We start from the raw sequence: 20,574 nt of genomic DNA, 5'->3' as shown, positions 1-20,574 counted from the left end.
AGGATAATCAGAGACAATGTGAAATCTTCCAATTGAGGAAGGTGCAACAGCGACCACTTTCTGAGAAGACTGAAACAACATTTAACCAACTTTCTACAGGAGCGGGGGGCGTGGCAAGATGGCGTAAGGATCAGACGTGCCTTCCAGTCCTCTCCTGACTCTATCTTATTGTTTTGTCTAGAAATGCCCGTTAAAATTCTTTAAAAGTTTAGATAATTTCAGTGCTGTTAATTTAACTTATGATGGTACAATTGGTGGAAAAGAGCAAAAAAAAAACGACAATAGATCATCAAAAAACTACATTTTCCAAAAGTTCAAGTTTTGGAGCCTACCTACAGGAAAGACACCGGGACTCAGAGTGAAATGGATCCCAGGAGAGAGGTACAGTGTTCGGATGTAGAGCTCTATGTTACATCGGTAGAGCCCCCTAAAGAGGGCGCCAAACAGCCTTTAGAACAAAGAGTTACTCAAAGGCATTTGTCAGCTGTAGAGGTGGCGCTGCAAACTGCATCTTTTGAGATACAAGAACCTATACAACTTGATGTACTGGGAGAATTTAATACATTATGGACTGGGGAAAACCCCGGCCAACGTCTTCCAGTCATTGCTGGAGAGTCTGTGGCTGGGGTTTCCACACGCAGTCATACTACAAGGAAGGCAACCAGAATGAAGGAAGGAATAGAAGATCCTTTGGAGAAGAAACAGGAATTTGTTGAGCCAAAATCTCTTCCAATTGAAAAGATTTTTGTGAATCTTTAATCTAAATTATCTTATACAATGCAGGTATTATTCAAGATTATGACTGAACTTGGTACTAGGTTTAATACTTTGGTGAAAATACATTCTCAACAGATGGCTGAGTTTGGAGCTTTTAAGCTTGAAGTGAGAGATAAATTTAATTTGTGTAAAGAAGATATAGACGATACGGGATCAAGTTTTTGATGTGACCAAAATGGTCGAAGACTTACAAACTCAAAATAAAAATTTGGTGAAAAAGATTGATTATTTGGAAAACCAATCCAGACGGAATAATATAAAGATTATTGGTTTGCCGGAAGGTATGGAGGGACCAGACCCAAGAAAATTTTTTACTGAATGGATTCCACAGGTGTTGGGTCAAGAACATTTCTCGGAAGGTATAATACTGGAACGTGCTCACAGAGCCTTGCGTAGAAGACCTATTTCAGGTCAAAGTTCAAGACCTGTTTTGGTTCGTTGCTTGAATTATTACGACAGAGAAATAATTTTACGAGTGGCTATTAGAAATGCACAACAGAGAAAATCACCCTTGATGATTCAAAATAATCGAGTTTTCTTCTATGCGGATTTGAGTCAAGAAGTTATGTTCCAATGACGGGAATTTAATCCTGCTAAAGAGTTGTTATGAAAGAAAGGTTATAAGGCAACCTTTAGATATCCAGCTGTTTTGAAGGTTTTTCAAGATGGTTGCCAACCAAAGTTCTTTGATTCTCCAAAGGAAGCTATAGCATTTGCTCAAGAGCTGCCAATTACTCAGTTTCAACAGAGACATAGTCCGCCGCGATCTCTAAGGAGACAAGAGATGGAAGAAAAGAGCCGTGCTCCAAGAAGGAATGGTTGTAATGGTGACTCGGCAGTTGGAGCTGATTAAAAGAAGAGTTGTCCTTTTTTTTTCTAATTTTTTTTTTTAAAAAAGGGATATTAAATAATGATGATGTTAGTTTAAGATGAAGTGAGAGTTGGGGGAGAGAACTGGATAGGCACTATTTCCTGAAAGTCATCTGCTACGTGTGAGTTATCACACACCCATTTTTTTTGGGAGTTACCGCATTGCGCGGTTTAGACGGGAGGGGGTATTTTTAACCTCCTACCTGTTTTTTTTTTCCTTTTTTTTGTATTATTAGATTAAAGAGTGAAGGGGTTTTTTTTAATTTAAATATAAAAAAAAAGCATAAGAAAGTATTTGATTGTTTAAAAAACTAAAAATTGATGTGGTTTTTTTTGTAAAGTTTATTCAGTAGATAAGGAATATCTGAAATTTAAATGTGAATGGGATGGATAAGTTTTTTTTAATATATTATTTCTTTAACTTTAAGGCGAAAGGAGTGGTAATTCTGGTGTATATTATTTTGCAATTTTAGTTATAGAACGAAAGAATAATGCTGAAAGTTATAAATTGAATTGTACAATTTTTAATGAGATTGAATTTTGTTTGTGGTTTATGCTCCATTTGTTGAAGATATAGATTTCGTTATAGATGTGTTTTTATTATTCGGATATTTGAATTTTAACGTAATGATTGGGGATATTTAAATGTGGTATTGGAGCTTTTATTGGATAACTATTTAAGAGTAAAAGGGAAAAATGGTGGAAGAGTACTAAAATTGAATTGTACAATGCTTAATGAGGTTTGAATTTTGTTTTAAGATGGTGGTTTATGTGACTAATATGATAGATGTGAAGTTAGTTGATAGTTGGTGAAGGTTTATTTCTATAGAGAAAGTTTTTTTTTCATCTTTTTTTCATGCTACAATTTTTTTTAAAGAATTGATTATTGTTTAAGAATTTTTGATAGATAATGTTACTAACTTTACTAATTTTTTATATTAAGTTTGAGTTAAATATATGTTTCATCTTAACTCCGTTTGTTAAATATATGCATTTAAGTTTGATTTAAATATGTTTTTTAAGTCTGATATTTTAGTATTAATTACTTTTCTTTTTGTTAGTATTTTAATCGGTTTTGATTTTGTTTTTTTTTGTAAGTGGGTTTTTTTCTCACATATATTATTAACTTTATTAATTCTTCATTCTTTATTTTGGGGGAAAGGGGGGGGTTGGACTAATTTGAGTTGGATTAATAATGTGTAATAATTATTGGGGAGGGTATAATTTATTTAGATTACTGATATTGTATTGTAATTTTATTATTTTATTCTTAATTTTTTGTTAATGTAATCCTCATATGTTATTCATGTTATAAAATCTTAAATAAAGTTTTAAAAAAAACTTTCTACAGAAGCTCTATCAAGAGGGTCCTGGCTAGCTGCATCGCCATGTGGTACAATCGGAGGTCAATCCACAGGACCATAAGAGTGGCAGAGAGGATCACTGGAGTCTTCCTCCCCTCTCCCGCACCAATCAACGCAATCTACTCGGATATATGTCCACCCTGCACTCAGCAGCTTTCAGCTGCTCCCGTTGGGGAAGAGATACAGGAGTATCAGAGCCAGCATCGCCAGGCTGAGGAACAGCTTCTTCCCACGGGCAGTGAAAATGCTGAACGACTAAAGGAACAACTCATTAATGATCAGAGACTCACATTTACACAAAACAATATTTTTTTTGTATAGATGAAATACTTGTCCTGCATATGTATTGTCTTCTGTATGAATGTTATGTCCAGTTGTGTACCTCCAGAGGACCAGAGAATGCTATTTTGTTAGGTCGCACTTGTAAAATCAGTAACAATAAACTTGATTGAAAAAATATATACTTTTTTTTTAACCTTTAATGTTGTTCAAAATAATTACAGTTCAAACTCTTGCATAGCTTTCCCATCCTTACCTTCCTCCTGTACAAGCTGCTGGTCTGCAAGCTGTTGGCCCAGCCCACTTTGCTGAGGTCCCACAACTTGCTCTGGAGTCAGGCCTAGCATAGACTGCTGATCAGCACTGATCGTTGAAGGCTGCTGTAGTTCATTTGCCTGAATCTGAACTTGTGCCTGTCCAGTATTTGGATCAGGCTGCTGTTCCATAGTTTCGACCAAGCCATCGTCATCCAGGGGTGCTGTCTGCTGTTGTTGCTGCTGTTGTTGTTGTTGTATCTGTTGAGCAAGCTCATATCTATGCATAGAAACAGATTTGAATTGGTGGTATAGGTTAGGAAAGAGTTTGATATCTGTACACTTTCTCTACTATGCCTGGTACTGAACTATAAAGAACTATAACTCCAGCCTATGGTAAACCATTTACGATTTTAGAACCAAAGTCCAGCAAGGAAAGGAATCTGCCATTTTTAATAAATATGACTTACAAGCAACTCTTGGCTTGTGCTTTGTTCAGCTCTTAGGGTGATAAGTGATAGGAAATAGTTTTTGCCCTGCTGATGTTGAACACATTTCAAACAACAACTAAAACAAGCTTTTGTTATAAATTTCTTTCATCATAATAGGTGCATCAATGCATCAACTGTCAAGGAATTTAATTCACTTGACTGTGTCCCTTAGTTCAAGAACATTATTGGGAGATTTTTAGGAATGATTGGATATTATGGGAAGTTCTGTAAAAGCTCTTCACCTGACTAATCTTTTAAAGAAAAGTGAAAAGTTTATTTTGGACAGCCATTTATCAAGAAGCATTTGACAAGCTGAAAGTCATGTTATGTCATAAACCTATGCTTAAATCATTTGACTTTGAAAAGCCATTTGCTTTAGCAGTTGATGCCATTAAAGATGCAGACTGTGCTGTATGATACAAAAAGATTATGTTGTTGAAAATCCAGTGGTTTATGTACCTAAGAAATTCAATAAATACTCAAAAGAATTATTCTGCTATTGGAAAATAATTATCGTCTCTTGTATTAGCTCCACAACATTTTGAAGTATATGTTTGCATTGCTATGGGATAAAGCATTGTTTACATTGACCATAATTTTTAAGTAAGATTAAAAATAAGCATAGATGACTATTGAACTGAAGTTTAATTTTGCAAGAATATGACTTGATTATAAGACATTATAATGACACAGCGTCATTGGTGAATGCTTGTCTAGATGTTGAATTTATATGTTTATGCCTTATTTGTTTGTATTACATTGTATTAGAATGTAAAGTCTACCAGATAAATGATAGATTGCAGTTTAAAATTTTGACCTTGTAGAAGTTAAAATTTCTCTGTGGGAAGGAGGTGTAAAGGATTTGTGTTAACCTTTAATTTAATGTTAAACTATATTTCTAATAATTAGCACAATTACAGAGAAAATTGTACACAGAGAAGAGAGTTCATTTTTGGAGTCGACGGGTCTTGGAAAGACAGAGTTAATGGATTTGAAGGGGGTTTTAATGATTCAAGGACAATAGAATGTTGGCTTTATTAAAAAAAGTGAAGTTTCTAAGTACTCAATACCTGCTGAGGAAGCTATCTGTTTCTAAAAACAAACCCAGTTATGCCTCTTGAACGAGAGAAATGAAACTCAGTGCCACGTTAGTGATATACTTAAGCCTTTGAAACAGAAGTGAGGTAATCTTTCAGAATTGTGTCGTCTACAAGACAGAAGTATGAAGATCACATAGTTTACAAGAAACAATTTTTAATGAGATTAAAATTCCAATAACTGATCAAATGATTTCAAAGAATTAGTACTGACCACATTGATGATGTAACTAGTCACATGATTTGGAGAATTATCAAATTCATACATTTTTAGAGCAGTTCAGTTTGGAGTTGACAGAAGTCAAAACCCTGTGACCCACAGGGTTTGAAACCTTGTGAAAGACAAGGTCAAGTTACAGTAACCAGAATGGTGTTTTTGTGTGTGTTACTCCTGGAAGAAGGGAACACAGAATCAGTGGTTTTTGAAATAGGGAAGACCACTTCATTGTCTCTTTGGAAAAGAGGACAGAATTCAACTGGGTCTATTTTTGCATGGCTTCTTCATTTAACCCTTGTCTGGGTTTGTGAATTCATAGTAGAATAAAATTGCCACATTCCCTGTCTCTTTGAAAAGAGGGCAGAACTGTGAGTAAAGAGGCCTAAAGATATGATGTTTAAAAGTGATTATTTCTGAACTGAGAATTTAAGACCTTCAAGCAAGTCAAAAATGATGCTGAAGTTTTAAAATTGACTTTTTAAGAATGGGACTTTATTACACACACACACATTTACATAGTGGGGTTAAATTTAGAGTTAAGTAAGAAATGTTATGTTATTAATAGTTTAATAAAAAAACTATTATTTTGAATTTACCATTGTCTGGTGAATTTTGCATTGCTGTTGCGTTAGTGCTAACAAAGTCCCTTTAGTCCCAAAAATAATTAAGAGGGTTGTGAGCTCATAACATATTTTCTAAAAATTTAATGCAATACCTAGTTCTTTTGTCAACAGGAACTTATTCTACACTAACATATTTATTTTCTGGAGCAATAATTTCTTGATCCCCAGCATCTGCAGACTCTTTTTCTTGTTTTATTAGATATTGATTACATGCAAGGAGTGGGGGAAGAAAGGAGTGAGATTAGTGAGGCAGTGCACAGCTCTACCATACGACCTTGTAAAAATATCAAATTCACCTTCCTGCCTGATCCCGGTTCCTCTGGATTCCTTTTGAATATCAGCCCAAGGAATGAAGAATCTCAATAACTGATTTCAAGGATTGAGAATTCTAAATATTGAATTGTTCATTAAATTGCTATTGTCACATGGATCAAGAAACAGCAGCTACACCATTGAATTGTGAATAGTTGAATAATTAGAGATTTGAGACGTTGTTGGAATCAGAAAAAGTTTTAGGTGCGTACCGAGTAAGAGGACTGGATGTCCCTTGGATAAAGTGTTCATAAAACTACACACATTTGGAGATTTTAAATTTGAGGCATTGATTAAGAGCCAACATGAATTAACTGAGACTGCAGAAAAAGGGAAGAATTAGATGTGTGCAGCAGAGGTTAGGGACAGTGCAATGCTAGTACAGCACCAGTAACCCAGTTTTAAATCCAGCACTGTCTATAAGGAGTTCGTACCTTCTCCCCGTGTCTGCTCCGGGTGCTCTGGTTTCCCTCTCACCCTTCAAAAGCAAATTTTGGTGTAATTGGGTGGCACGGGTTTAAATGGCCAGTGCTGTAAATAAAACTTTTTAAACATTTAAAAAAATTTAAGAGTGAAGGATGGAAATTATGTTGATTGACGATGGCAAAGTATTTGAGATTTGAGGAATAGATGAGCTGAGGCTTTTAAAGCTGTGAAGAATTGAAAATGCAACTTAATTTTTTAATAGCTCCTTGATACTGGGATCTTCAACGAGTGGAAACAGCCTTTTGAACCCAACCTGTGACTGAAAATAAGTTCTTTTTCTCCAATCTTCACTTTCATTAAAAGAGCTAAATACTCAGTTATATGAGATCTATCCATGCAGGAAGATTGAAGAAGCTTCAACTGAATGCATACAAACTAAATTCAAAAGCTCTTACCTATGAGTCTTCATATGCTTCTTACAATTCATAGAGGTCTTGAAAGTTTTCTGACAATAGGGGCACATGAAGGGACGCACCTCACTGTGGGTGGACATGTGCCTCTTCAGGCTACCATTAGTGGTGAAAGTCCCATCACAAATCAAACATTTATAGGCCTTCAGGCCAGAATGCGTCCGGATGTGTGACTTGAGGACCCCAGATGAAACAAAGGCTCTGCCGCACTGTGAACATTTGAATGGTTTCTCACCTGTATGAGATCTGAAACAAGAACAAAGCAGTTCACTACAACCATCAACACCATTTCACCACAGTACAGTAATCCAAATCAGCAGAACTTTCTCCCTCCTCTCTCATTTTAATGTCTATGATAAGAAGTGCTGAATACAATACAATTAACTCCAATTTCAGGAGAAACTCCTTTACCCAGAGAGTGGTTTGAATGTGGAGTTTGCTTCCATCAGGAGCAGTTGAGACATCAATCTAAATAGATTTAAGTGAAATCCAGATAAGCACCTGTGAGAAATGTACAACTGAAAAGGTTTAATGGAAGGAGAGCAGAAAGGTGCTCATGGAAGAGAGGAACATGACCTTTGGGTAGAATGACATGTTGTAGGGCTGTAAATTCAATGTAATTTTACCAAGTTCATAATACAAGGAGATATTCACTCAAATTCTTCATCATAGGTCTTGCAACAAAACATTCAACATGAATAATGCTTTACTCGGATCTTTAAGGAATAGATTGCTGAGAAGCCAAAGTCTCACGAAGATGCCCTGGCCGAATCTACCTGTGTCACGTGGTTGGAGAGCAAATTGCAAGATCAATTGTAATAATTTCCCAAAGGCTGTTTGTCAACTTTCTGCTCTAACTTTGCATATTCAAGACAAAACTCAACTGGAGTTGGACTGCGTTTTCAATCGTAATTCTTTTGGGTTTGCATTTATAAATTTTTTTTTTTAATAAGAATGATATCCTGATCCAATTTCATGCACCCAGCTAAAAATGGGTTAAACAGAAATACCATATACATTCAGTGTTTAATCCATCGCACATAAACAGATTGAAAACCAAACTGAACTACAATAAAATTGTACAGTATCACCCAAGAACTACGGTGGATATAGATGAGAAGAACACATACTGAGCCATAGCACAAGTCTAATCACCTGGCAGTACTTCAACTCCCGGTGTACAAGCAGAGACTGAGGACCGCAGCACCAGTGATGAAGATGGCGAACACAAGGTCGAAGGAGCGTCTGCAGAACTGCTTTGAATCAGTGGTCAGTCTCAGAAATGTGTTGTTCAAAAGTAATTATGAAGTAGGTGTGACACCAGGTCATCAGACCTCAAAACTCATGACTTCTTGTAGATTTGTTTTCAGAGAAATGTACCTTCATATCAATGATTTTCCACAAATCATCCTCTCTTGTGTGGAGGTTTCGCAACTTGTGCTTCACACAATGATTTCATAAACCCAGGCAAGGGTTAAATGAAGTCATCATTACAAATGGACATGGTAGAACTTCCTTCTTTTGACAAAGAGACAGTGAAGAGACTCTTCTTCATTGCCACTGATTTTGTGCATCTCCCATGATAAGAAGAGCACCACAACTGGACCTCCTTTACTGAAGGCTACAGCATTTCTCCCAGACATCAGATGAAATTGGTGCAATATTAAAGATATCTCCTTGAAGTGTCTTTAATCACATGACATGACATCAGTGCTAATTTTGATTAAAGCTTGCCTGGTATGAAGGTGCCAACTCTCAGGGCAAGAATAAACTCCAGAGGGTTGTTAACTCAGCCTGCGACATCACAGGCACCAGACTTCACACCATTTATATGAGGCAGTGTCTTAAAAAAAAAAGCAGCCTCTATCCTCAAAAACCCCCACCACCCAGGCCATGACCTCTTCACTATGCTACCATTGGGAAAAAGGTACAGGACCCCAAAGGCAAGCATTCCATTATAGAAGGGAAGCTTCTTCCCTACTGCCATCAGATTCCTGAATAATCAATGAACCAAAGACGCTGCCTTACTTTTCGTGCACAAATATTGTTATATTTTATAGTAATGTTGTAAGATGTTTATGTTTTGGGCCCGGAAGACCCCAAAACCCAGCAGCAATAGAAATTGAACAAGACAAATAGTTACTTAAATAAAAGTAGTTTTTAATTTTCTTTAAACATAAAAACAGGATCAAACTTTAACTTATTACTATTAACTTAACCTCTTCTTAAGTCTAAGCGCACGTGTGTGTAATGTATACAAGTTCAGAAAAATTATTTGATTCACAGTCCAATCTCACTTCTCACTCCTCCAAGTTCATTGGAATCAGGCAATTCTTATACTGTGAACAAACTTTAACATTTATGAAGTTTCACCAAGCTCTGGTGCTTAAAGATAATTGGTTACTTCTCAGGAAGGTTCTTGTTGGTTTCAGAAAAAGATTTGTTACTCGTTGGACACAAACAAACTAATTCCTCCAATCATCCACTTCAGTGTCTTGCCAAAGAAACTTGCCCCATCAGGATTTTCCAAATTATAACCTCTTCTTCTGCAGGTCACCACAGAGTTCCTTTTGTTTTCTTTATTTCAGGTGAAACACTCTAGCCAGCCATTTCCTCTTCTATGGACCACAAGGGTTTTCAACAGGCTAAACTCAGAACTCACAACCAGTCTTCAAAATGGGGTTTCAACAAGCTGCCAGCTTGTCACGACTGCAGAAACCAGTTCTCTCTCTCTCTCTTAGAGAAAGCCTGTTTGGTCTCTTCTCGCTCTGCTTACAATATCACATGACCTTCTCAGAACAGCAAACTGCAACCAGACAGATTGTGGCACAGTTCATTTGTTGCTTTCAAAACAATAATCCATTATTCCACAGCATGTCCAATTAACACTTACTTGTGAAGTCTTTTGAGCTCGGGTTCTTCTATTTGCATCTCCTTATGAAAACCTCTAGCAAACCAGTTTTTATTGCCCCTACAAAGGCCCTGGACCCAAAATGTCTGGTTTGAGCAAAGCTCTTGCATTTTAAATGAGATCTGTTTTGTAAAGTGTTTGTGTTTGTTTGTGAGCTACAATAAACCCCCACAATCTATCTCCTTCAAAAACATATCTATACACAATATAAAATATGATATAATCCTTCACAGTTATAAATGTTTGGACCATGATGCTGCTGTGAAACACCAAATTTCATGACATCTTCATAACAATAAATTCTGATTCTTCTATTATTAAGAAATGAAAGCATAAAAGAGAGGACAATAACAACAGGAAAAAAATGTTGAATTCAAAGAAACATTACAACATTGAAAGAGGCCATCAGGTTATTGGATCTGTGCTGGCTTCAACAAAGCAGTTCAAGTTTATTATCCGATTGTACAAGTACAATCTGACAAGCCAGCTCTTAAATTCTATTCCTCTTGAAATGAATGCCAGAATTGCATTTGCCTTCTTCACTACCTACTCAACCTGCAAATTTATCTTAAGGCTATCCTGCACGAGGAGTTCCAGCTCCCTTTGTATCTGGGTATTTTAAATTTTGTCCCCATTTTTTTAAATAGACTGCTCCTTTATCTTTTTCCTACCCGAATGCATGGCCCATACACTTTCTGACATTATATTTAATTTACTAACTTCTCTGCCATTTTTTTTAATCTGTCCAAGTCCTATTGCAGCCTCATTGAACACTAGCTGTTCCTCTGCCTACCTTCATTTTGTCTGTAAACTTAGCCACAAAGACATTCATTCCATAATCTAAATAATTAATAAACAACATAAAAAGAAGCGGCCCCAATACTGACCCCTGTGGAACACCACTAGCAACTGGCAGCCAATCAGAATAGGATCCTTGTATTCCAACTTCCTGCTTCTTGCTCACGAGCCACTGCTCTACCCATGCTAGTTTGTTTCCCGTTATACCATGTGCAGCACCTTGTTAAATGCTTTTTAAAAATCCAAATACACAACATTCACTGCATTTCCATTATCTAGCCTGATTGTTGCCTCCTCAAAGAATTCCAGTCATTTGTCAGGTAACATTTTCCCTCAAGGAAAACCTGCTGTGTTTGGTCTGTCCTGTTATGGATCTCCAAGTACTCTGTAATTTAATCCTTTACAATGAACCCCAATGTCTGCCCAACCACTGACTAACCAGTTTATGATTTCCTTTCTGCTGTGCCCCTCCCCCCTCCTTGAAGAGTGGGGTGGGGAGGGGGGGGATTTGCAATTTTTCACTCTTCCAGGACCATACCAGAATTTATTGATTCCTGAAATATTATTACCAATACCTCCACAATCTCTACTGCTATTTTTATGGCCCGCGGGTGCAATCTAGTTGGTCTGGGAAACATATCTACCTTTAGACCATTCAACTTTCTGAGCACCTTCTCCCTTAAATAGTAACTGCACTCAGTTCTCTTCCCTGATACCATTCAATATCTGGTATACTGCTAGTGAAGAGTGATGCAAAATACACATTTAGTTCATCTGTCATCTACTTATTCCCCATTATTATTTCTCCACCCGGTCCTACATCAATTCTCACCTTTTATTCTTTATATACTTGAAGATACTTTTTTGTATTTTCTTTGTTGTTATTTGCTAACTTACTTTCATATTCATCTTTTCCCTCCTCATGAATTTTTTAGTTACCTTCTGTAAGTTTTTACAAACTTCCCGATCCTCTATCTTTCCACTAATTTTTGATTCTTTGTATGCACTCTCTTTTGCTTTCACATTGGCTTTAATTTCCCTTGTCAGCCAGACATTTTTACATTTGAAAATTTCCTCTTTTCTGGTATGCATCTATCCAGCACCTTCCCTATTTGTGGCAGAAAGCCCATCCATTGTTGCTCTGCCGTCTTCCCTACAAGTGCTTCATTCCAATCAAATTTGGCCAATTCCTCTCGCGCCACAGTAATTACCTTTACTCCAGTGAAATACCAACACATCTGATTTCAATTTCTCCTTGTTATATCTCAAATTGAACTAAATCATATTGTGATCACTGCCCCCTAATGGTTCCTTTATTCTAAACTCTTTAATTACCCCTAGTTCATTATACAACACCCAATCTAATACAGCCAATCCCTTCATGGGCTCATCAACAAGCTGCTCCAAAAGGTAATCTTGTAGGCTTTCTACAAAATCTCTCTCTTGAGATGCGGTCCCAACCTGGTCTACTTGCATATTAAAATCCTCCATGAGTACCATAACATTTAGTTCATCTTTAGTTTATATTAATTACATTACCTTTCTGATATGTCTTTTCTCTCTGCTGTTGCAATTTGTTGTCCATGTACTGGCTACATTCATGCATTATGTCCAGGAAAGGTCTTCCAAGATGGTGACTCACAGGAATTTAAATTTGCTCACCCTTTCCACCTTTGATCCTCTAATGGTCATTGAATTGTTTTCCTCTGTATTTCCCTTCCTGAAGCCCACAATCAGCTCCTTGGTTTTGGTGACATTGAGTGCAAGGTTGTTGGTACATCATTCAGCTAAGTTTTCAATCTCCCTCCTGTATACTGATCCATCATCCCATTTTATACCACCCACTACCATGGTATTGTCAGCAAATTTCTAAATGGTATGATAATTCTTCCAAATAACTGGCATAGTTATACTGGTTGAATGCCATCCTTCTGTACCCAAGGAATTTATATTGGTGTCAGCTATACAGATTTTAAGCAAACCATCCACATGAATCCCAAGATACTATAAACCACTTCAAACAAAAATTATTCATACCTGATGTGCTGCTTAAGATGACTAGACTTTTTAAACCCTTTGTTGCAATAAGCACATTTGTATGGCCTATCACCTCCCAGTCCGTCAGTTATGATGCCATTGGCCAGATAGTGACTGTACAACTGGCTATTCCGTGGTGTTTGTTGGATGAGGCCTATGGTGGGGAAAAAAAGTGAAGCTTTTGAGTAAATTTAACTTTCCATGCATTTTGAAGGCAAGTCATACAATCATGGTTTTATTTCTGTCCCAAAGCCAAAAGCTGCAAATCGAAAACTTATAAAAGGAATCAAAGTATGCCACTAAGTTTCACCACAGGTGTGCAGCATGCTACATAACTGACATTCAGCCTTTATATTAATTCCCAATGCACATTGGTTGGTCTCATATTAAAGTTGTAGCAAAACAATGTTCTGTAATAGTATAAAGTACAGTACAACTAAACAAGGAGTACAAGATCAACAATTACAGTATCAGACAATTTCTACTTAAATATAGCAAACAAAATCTGTTCCAACTGGATGCTTAATGTGCAATTCAAAATACAAAACCAATGGTAATGTCTTTAGAAATGTGTAATCTTTACACCCTGAAGATCACCCCTTGCTGTGATATTTCAATTTACATCTGTAACTTGCAGCACATTAATATTTTTGCACCTGTTAAATAACATTCAGCCCAATTTAAAAACTATCAGAAGTACCCAACAGGTTCTGGAAAATGAGTTATTATGGGTGGAAAAGGAGTAGCAAAGAAAGTTCCTTAAAATTTTTTATTTTTTTTAATTGATAAAGCTATGTCCTTCCTTTCCTGAGATGAGATTCTGCCCTAAAATCTCATCATCTCATTTTTCTAGACCTCAATGGATTAACTGCACAGTCTATGCTTCGAGTTCAGATTTATTGTCAGAGTGCACACATGACATCACATAGAATCCTGAGATTCTTTTTCCTATGGGCAAGGCAGAATTACTACTTACTGGTAGTGCAAAAAAAACTACACAATGTATACATGTAATCAAATAAATATAAACAAATGGACTGTACAATACAGAGAAGAAAAAATCAATGAAGTGCAAAAAGCCCTTAAATGAGTTCCTGAATGAGTTTATCGTTGAGGCGGCGTTGCAGCTGTTCCTGAACCTGATGGTGTGATTCTTGTGGCACTGGCTCCTCTTTCCTGATAGCAGCAGCGAGATCAGAGTGCGTGGATCCTTGACGATTGCTGCTGCTCTCCCCTCGGTAGTGATCCCGCAGAATTTTTTGATGGTGGGGAAGGTTTTACCTCTGATGTCCTAGTCTGTGTCCATTAGTGTGTTGGGTCTAGAAAAGATCTTCTGATATAGTGACCCCCAAGAACTTAAATTTGCTCACCCTCTCCACCTCTGATCCCCCAATGATCACCGGATCGTAGACCCCTGGTTATTATCTTCTGCATTTTCATTAGCTAAATTTATTTCAGTTGGTCATCGATTGATGAGAGTTGTTTAAATATGGCCTTTCCAGGCACCAGAAGTGAAAACACTACTCTACAGTAAGAGGCTACCTATATCAATGTTAGACAGGTGGTCGATCATGTTCATTTGTTATATTACTTATTCCGTAACTTGTATCACTCCATACTTAAGTTGCCTCTAGAAAGAACCATAGAACATTACAGCAGAGAAAAACAGCTCTTTGCTGACCAATAAAACTAGCTTGTCCCACTGACCTGCTCTCATTTAATAACCCTCAAGACCTCTCCTATCCCTGTATTTTTCCTCAAAGAACTGCTTTGAGGAAAGACAGAAAAAAGCACATAGAATCAGAAAGTAAAGAATGTAAAAAAAAAGGTTTGAGGCTTTTAAAAGCAGGAAAAAAGAGGCACAAAAATAGTTATTTTAGCTTAAGCAAATGGCAATGGAGAAGGAGAAATGACTGTGGGGAACAGGGTTTGAAAAGCTAACTGGTCCCTGCAGTATGTGGCATATATAAACTAGAGGGGTCTGCAGCTGTAAAGTGCCCCAGATCAAGCTTTGAAGTTACTATATCACTATTCAGATTTTACTGGGTTACATATAAGAATAGAGCACAGAATTCAATTTAAGTCTTCTAACAGGTTAGGCTCCAAAGGGAATGGCCTTCACTTGTCCAATCTCAGATAGTCAGACCTGCTGTTAAGACTAGGACATACTGAGTGCCAAATGCCAGTGAACCTCATACCCTGCTCCATTGCTAAACACCATATGGAAACCAACAGCAGAGCGTGGTTGTGCTGAGTGTCCCACTCTCATCCCAGCATGGCAGATCAGCTATAAAATCAGATCTGAAAGGGGATAACTGATGTAGAGGAGAGTAGCAAGGTTATTTAATTATGTATTGAACTTGTTTCAATGCTTTCAAATTATTTTTTAGTTTTGTTACAGAATAAGTTAATACAATTATGGAATAAAATTTGTCTTAAAAGTTAAGGTTAGATTGTGGGGGTTTAGGTATTAGTTTACATTCCACAAGAGACATCAACATTTGACAAAAGACATCTCATTTAAAATGCAAGAGCTATACCTAAGTGTAGACACCATGTCTGCCATTGACTTTACAAGTAGGTGTTAATTGGACTAATATTGAAGAATTGAAATGGACTATTGTCTTTGAAGGAACAGCATGTTTGAATAAATGTCCAGGCTCAGAAACTGATTCATCTTTTATTGCTAAACCAGTGCCAGTGATCCATATTTCTGGTTGAAGTCTGCTAAGAGGGGTCACGTAGTTTTGCAAACAGAGAAAAAAATATGCCATTCTTTGGAAGAGAGAGAGAAACAGTTTACTGCAAGAGTTTTGTGGTGAAGGCTGCAAATTGCGAGACTTGGTAAAGACCCCATTGGAAGATGGGTTTTGAGTTCCAAGTTCAGCCTATTCTAAAGCCTTGTAGTCAATTACAAGAGGCTGTGGGGCATGTTTCTTCAGCAAGACACTGAAATGGCTAATTGAAGGAGATCAGTTTGGGTATGTCCAAAAAATAACGAATATCTCTCTGAAACCAACAAAGACCTTCCTGAGTGGTAACAATTTAAGTTAAAGCACCAGAGCCTGGCGAAGATCATAAATGTTGAATTCTGTGCACAGTATGGAAAATTGCCTGATACCAGTGAAGTTGGAGAAGTGAAAAGTGAATGATTGGACAGTGAAACTACATTACATTCACGTGCATTTAGATTTAGAAGGGGGTTAATAGTAATAAGTTAAATATTGATATTATTATGTCTGAAGAAAATTAAAAACCTTTTTGTCTAAGTAACCATTGTCTTGGTGAATTTCTATTGTTACTGGTTTTTGGAGTCCTCTGGGCTCGTAACAATTTAAAGCATTTGAAACACGATGTTATCTGATTTCATTTCTGTTATTAAAAATAATTTTTAGTTTGCAGCAAGTTTCAAATATTTCTGACCCTCAGAAATGTTTAACAATTGCTACAAAGTTCTGAAAGCCTTCTCTCAAAGGAAAGCTCTGCTCCTAACTTTATCTCATCTCAGCATGCTTTGCGAGCAGAATCTCAGCAACATTCCTCCCGGCTACCAAGGCTTAACTAGACACCTCCAGAGTGAAAATCTGCCTCACATAACCCTGTCTGTCTATTCTAGATCAATCCAGGCACCCATGTGCTTTTGAGAGTCGAGTCAAGGTAGCAAGATGAATTTAATTCAATTTGGTCCAATCATCTCACTATGGTAGCATCACTTTTGAGTTATTTGCTCTCATATCTATCTACCCCCTAAATCTATGTTTTTTACATGTGGTACCAGGCTCACACATCCAACACTCTGTAACGATGTTTCCCTGAATATCTTTTTTTAATTGGCGATCTGGTTTTGGACTTTTCTGGAAGTTGGAATGTTTCGTCTACATCGCCTCCTTCAGAATTATAATTAGGAAATCCTCCAAATTTCTCTTCTCTTGGGTAGAGACACTGAGCTTATTCAGGTTCATGTTTGCAGCAGATGTATGATTTATGCAAAAAGCAGAGTCAAATCAAAGATTCTTTGAAGGTTTCACTGAAAGGTTCATTCATTTTCCATGCAATAGCAAAACTCGGGGAAAAACTTGTTAATTAATTTATTCACCCAAGAGAACTTATCTCAAGAATTCTACAACATTTTTTGACATGTGCAACATTATTTTTCCCAAAAATACCCAGAGAAAACTATTTCACAAATATCAAATTTTCATTTTTGTTTAGTGTACAATTAAACCAATTGTTTATAGTTTTAGACTAGTCATTTGTTACTGTAAATATGTATCATGATAAATTTACTGTCTATTCATATCAAGCCACTTATAATAAAAAGCCTTACCAGAATCAGTGATGAGGATAGGCTCCTGGAGTGGGATATCAGTTAATGTGACACTGTTTTTTAATATCCGCGTCTTGGCTGGTTTGCGCGGAAATCGTTTCTTAAGCTGCAAGTTTTTGAAGTGCGAAGCAATGTGACTTTTGCGATGCCCTGAGGTCCTGAACTTCTTATCACAGTGCGGACAGTCAAATGGTCTGGCTCCTGATCACAAGAATAGAAGATGGATAGAAAAATGGAATTGAAATACCTAAATAAATGCAGCTTTAATACAAATTAGGACTAAGTAAACAAAATGCATTCCCTTTCTAGTTGCACATTATATTCCAATAACCCTGTAATTTTATGAGTGCTCCAAAACAAATTCAATCCATTTTTATCACGGTTCCTTAGCTTTGTTCCAATGGTGAGGTTATTGATCAATATGAAACAAAAAAGTTCAGTTCTTGACCTATACAGAGATTTTGTCCAAAGCAGACATAAATAACTTTAACATTGATGTTGATGTGGGAGCCTGAAAGTAACAGAGATTCCTTCAAGATTCCAAGACTCCCTCAAGGCCCAATAACAACTAGAAATGCAAATGCATTTTCAACCAGACAGACATTCGACTGCATTGGATAGGGAAAAACAAAAAGCACTTTCTATCTATGGCTGATGCAATCATTCATTCCTTTGCACATGCATTATGTCCCACTGTAAACCAGCTTTATACTAAGAAACCAATCCTGCAGAGCATAAAGATGGGCATTTCCTTCCAGCTCCAAATTATGGTGCACAGTCCATGGATGGTTTACCACCCCTTGCAAAGTTTTACAAACATTAACCTATGTTGTCCGAGCTTATTAATTGTGCAAACACAGCCTAACTTGACCTCCCTTCAGCTCCCCTTTCCTTCTGATGGTCTCTGCTTAATACTAAATCAATCTGGAGGCTGAAAAAAAGACAAAAGTTGCTTGACATGACTTAGTTAGTCCTAGACACATTTTACTTGGACATGTCCAAAGCTGTCTTTAAAGGAGGTCACTGGTTTATCATTACAACATTTCAAATTGATGTAGGAGCCTTAAAGGTACCTGTGTGTAGCCGAAGGTGAACCTTTAGACTCCCTTGAGTGGAGAACATTTTTGCACACATGGGACATCGGAATTCCTTGATGCCAGTATGAGTCTTCATGTGTGCAGTGAGGGTACTTTTTACAGCGAAAGCTCGGAAACACTGAGTGCATTTGTAGGGCTTCTCGTGAGTGTGAATACGAATATGCCGCACTAGATCACTGGGTTTTTTAAATTCTTTAGTGCAATATGTACACATGTGCCATCTAATGCCATTCACACGACGGACAGATCCTGTGAACACAAAGAGAAGAGGTAATAAACGTGGAAATAAATCTCTCACTGAATGCATTGATGCAATATGCACTTCTTCCTTACTGCATCAAAACAGTTTTGAAATCAGGAATTATTTCATGATATCCCATTATCAGCTAGATCTAAAAAAAATATTCCAATATGTACATTTACTATGAAGAAACTCAGCACCATTTAATCCAAAATTTCCAATTAACCCTTCCTTTAGGTTTTTAATCTTGGTTATTCATATATAGTAAAACCCCTGGTATTCAGCACCTATAGGGATTGGTAGAGTCCAGATAAGTGAATTTACTGGTTGTTTGAGATTGTGTGTTACGTGATTAGTGAACTAACAAGGTATGCCAATTTTAAGCTTCCATATTTTTTTCTATTTATTTTCTGCAATTTTTTTGCCAATTGCCTGAGGCTACCTGTTACTTGTATTCCAGGCTGTTACTGTACTTCGACCAAAAATAAATTGTACAGCCAAATATATTACCAGTTTGATGACCTGCTTACGAAATGATGCCTTAAAGGATGCAATCTACAAATCCCATCTCTAATATCACCATCTTATTTCATAATTGTCAATCCAAAGAGTCTGCAGTTTGAAACAAGTTCTTTTGCACTACTGAACTGTGAAATGTATCTATCCTTTTATATTTATTCTCTTTTTCTCCTTCTTGTGGCCCCTTGTTAATTTAATTTATACCTATTTTAAAGTGTTTTAAATACATAAGTAGCTGCAGCAAGAATTTTATTGAATCTGTACTTTATACTAATATGACAATAAATTCACATCTCAAATATTTTCAGATTTGTATAAAGTCTATGTTTTAAAAATCTACAACTCCCAAACATTAATGTTAGATAGTATCTGCACACTGCCCATTGGTACAATCCTCCTCCAGGAGGATTAATGTGTGATAGTAGGGGAGACAGCAAAGCACAACGTAGTTCTCATTAACCAGCACATGGCTATTGTGAGAAATGAGAAAAGAGTCACTCTTGCAATAAGATCAGTGCTTGTCTTTTACTTACTGATTTTTGTTTCCCACCAAATCAGAACTGGTCTTAAAAAATGTATATTAAAGAATTTATTAACTACATTCCTGCATTAATCTTAAATTCCAATATTCAGCACCGAGATCCTCACAAATAATATCAAATCTTTATCAGATTTATAGGAAAGACCCTTAAAGATATTACTTTAAGGATCATGATACTGATTAGTGGAGTTAAATCACCATACAGAAAACTGAACTGCAGTTAGCAGAATGCTGTTACAGCACCAGTGAATGGGACGAGGGTTTGAATCCCATGCTCTCTATAATGAATTTGTATGTTGCCCCTCCCGCGGGTCTGCGTGGATTTTCCCCGGGGGCTCTGGTTTCCTCCCACTGTTCAAAACGTACCTGGAGTTGTCGGTCAATCGGGAGACACAAACGGTAATAGGCCCTGTTACCGTGCTGTATGTTTACATTTTTTTTAAAATTTTCATTTATAGATTGTTAATAACATCAAAATATAATTCCAACTCTGCTCTTTACCCAGTCATCTTACTATATCTAAATTAACCAATCGTAAAACAAAAATCTTGGTATCTGCTGAGAAAGTCTTTGTCTAGTATCTTTAGACCTTCTTCTCCACATCATATGGATCCCCTTTACTCTCATGAATAATCAGGCGACTTAAAATTGTTCATTTATTACATCACTATCTGCTGTCCTCAAGTTCTTCCTGAACAAGTTATTTCACTATGCTGGTTAATCATTTAGCTTTTAAATGAAAAATTAAACATACACCATTAGATAGTATTATACTATCAATTTTAACCCTTCCATTAATGTTGAAGTAGACTTACACAGCACGCACACGAGGATAACTTAGCTGTGTAGTTAACACAGCACTCACATTTTGCATGAACATTTGTTCTCATTTCTGCGACCTTCCTCTTTGATATTTTATTCTA

General features: G+C 36.7%; 1 protein-coding gene across 4 annotated transcripts in view; it reads right to left on the bottom strand.

The window, feature by feature from the left end:
* Positions 1 to 20,574, bottom strand: part of LOC138755209 (zinc finger protein 236-like) — a 160,014-nt gene that overhangs the window by 64,471 nt on the left and 74,969 nt on the right. For all 4 annotated transcript variants that reach the window (XM_069920764.1, XM_069920763.1, XM_069920765.1 and 1 more), the window contains 5 exons: positions 18,327 to 18,599; positions 17,254 to 17,454; positions 12,927 to 13,080; positions 7,166 to 7,426; positions 3,547 to 3,824 (listed from right to left, as the gene is read on the bottom strand). In XM_069920764.1, coding sequence (XP_069776865.1) covers positions 3,547 to 3,824; positions 7,166 to 7,426; positions 12,927 to 13,080; positions 17,254 to 17,454; positions 18,327 to 18,599 — 1,167 coding nt within the window. The remainder of the gene's footprint in view (positions 1 to 3,546; positions 3,825 to 7,165; positions 7,427 to 12,926; positions 13,081 to 17,253; positions 17,455 to 18,326; positions 18,600 to 20,574) is intronic.

This window comes from Narcine bancroftii, chromosome 2 (assembly GCF_036971445.1).
Source record: "Narcine bancroftii isolate sNarBan1 chromosome 2, sNarBan1.hap1, whole genome shotgun sequence".
NCBI classification, from domain to species: Eukaryota; Metazoa; Chordata; class Chondrichthyes; order Torpediniformes; family Narcinidae; genus Narcine; species Narcine bancroftii.
This window is presented reverse-complemented; position numbering and strand designations above follow the sequence as displayed.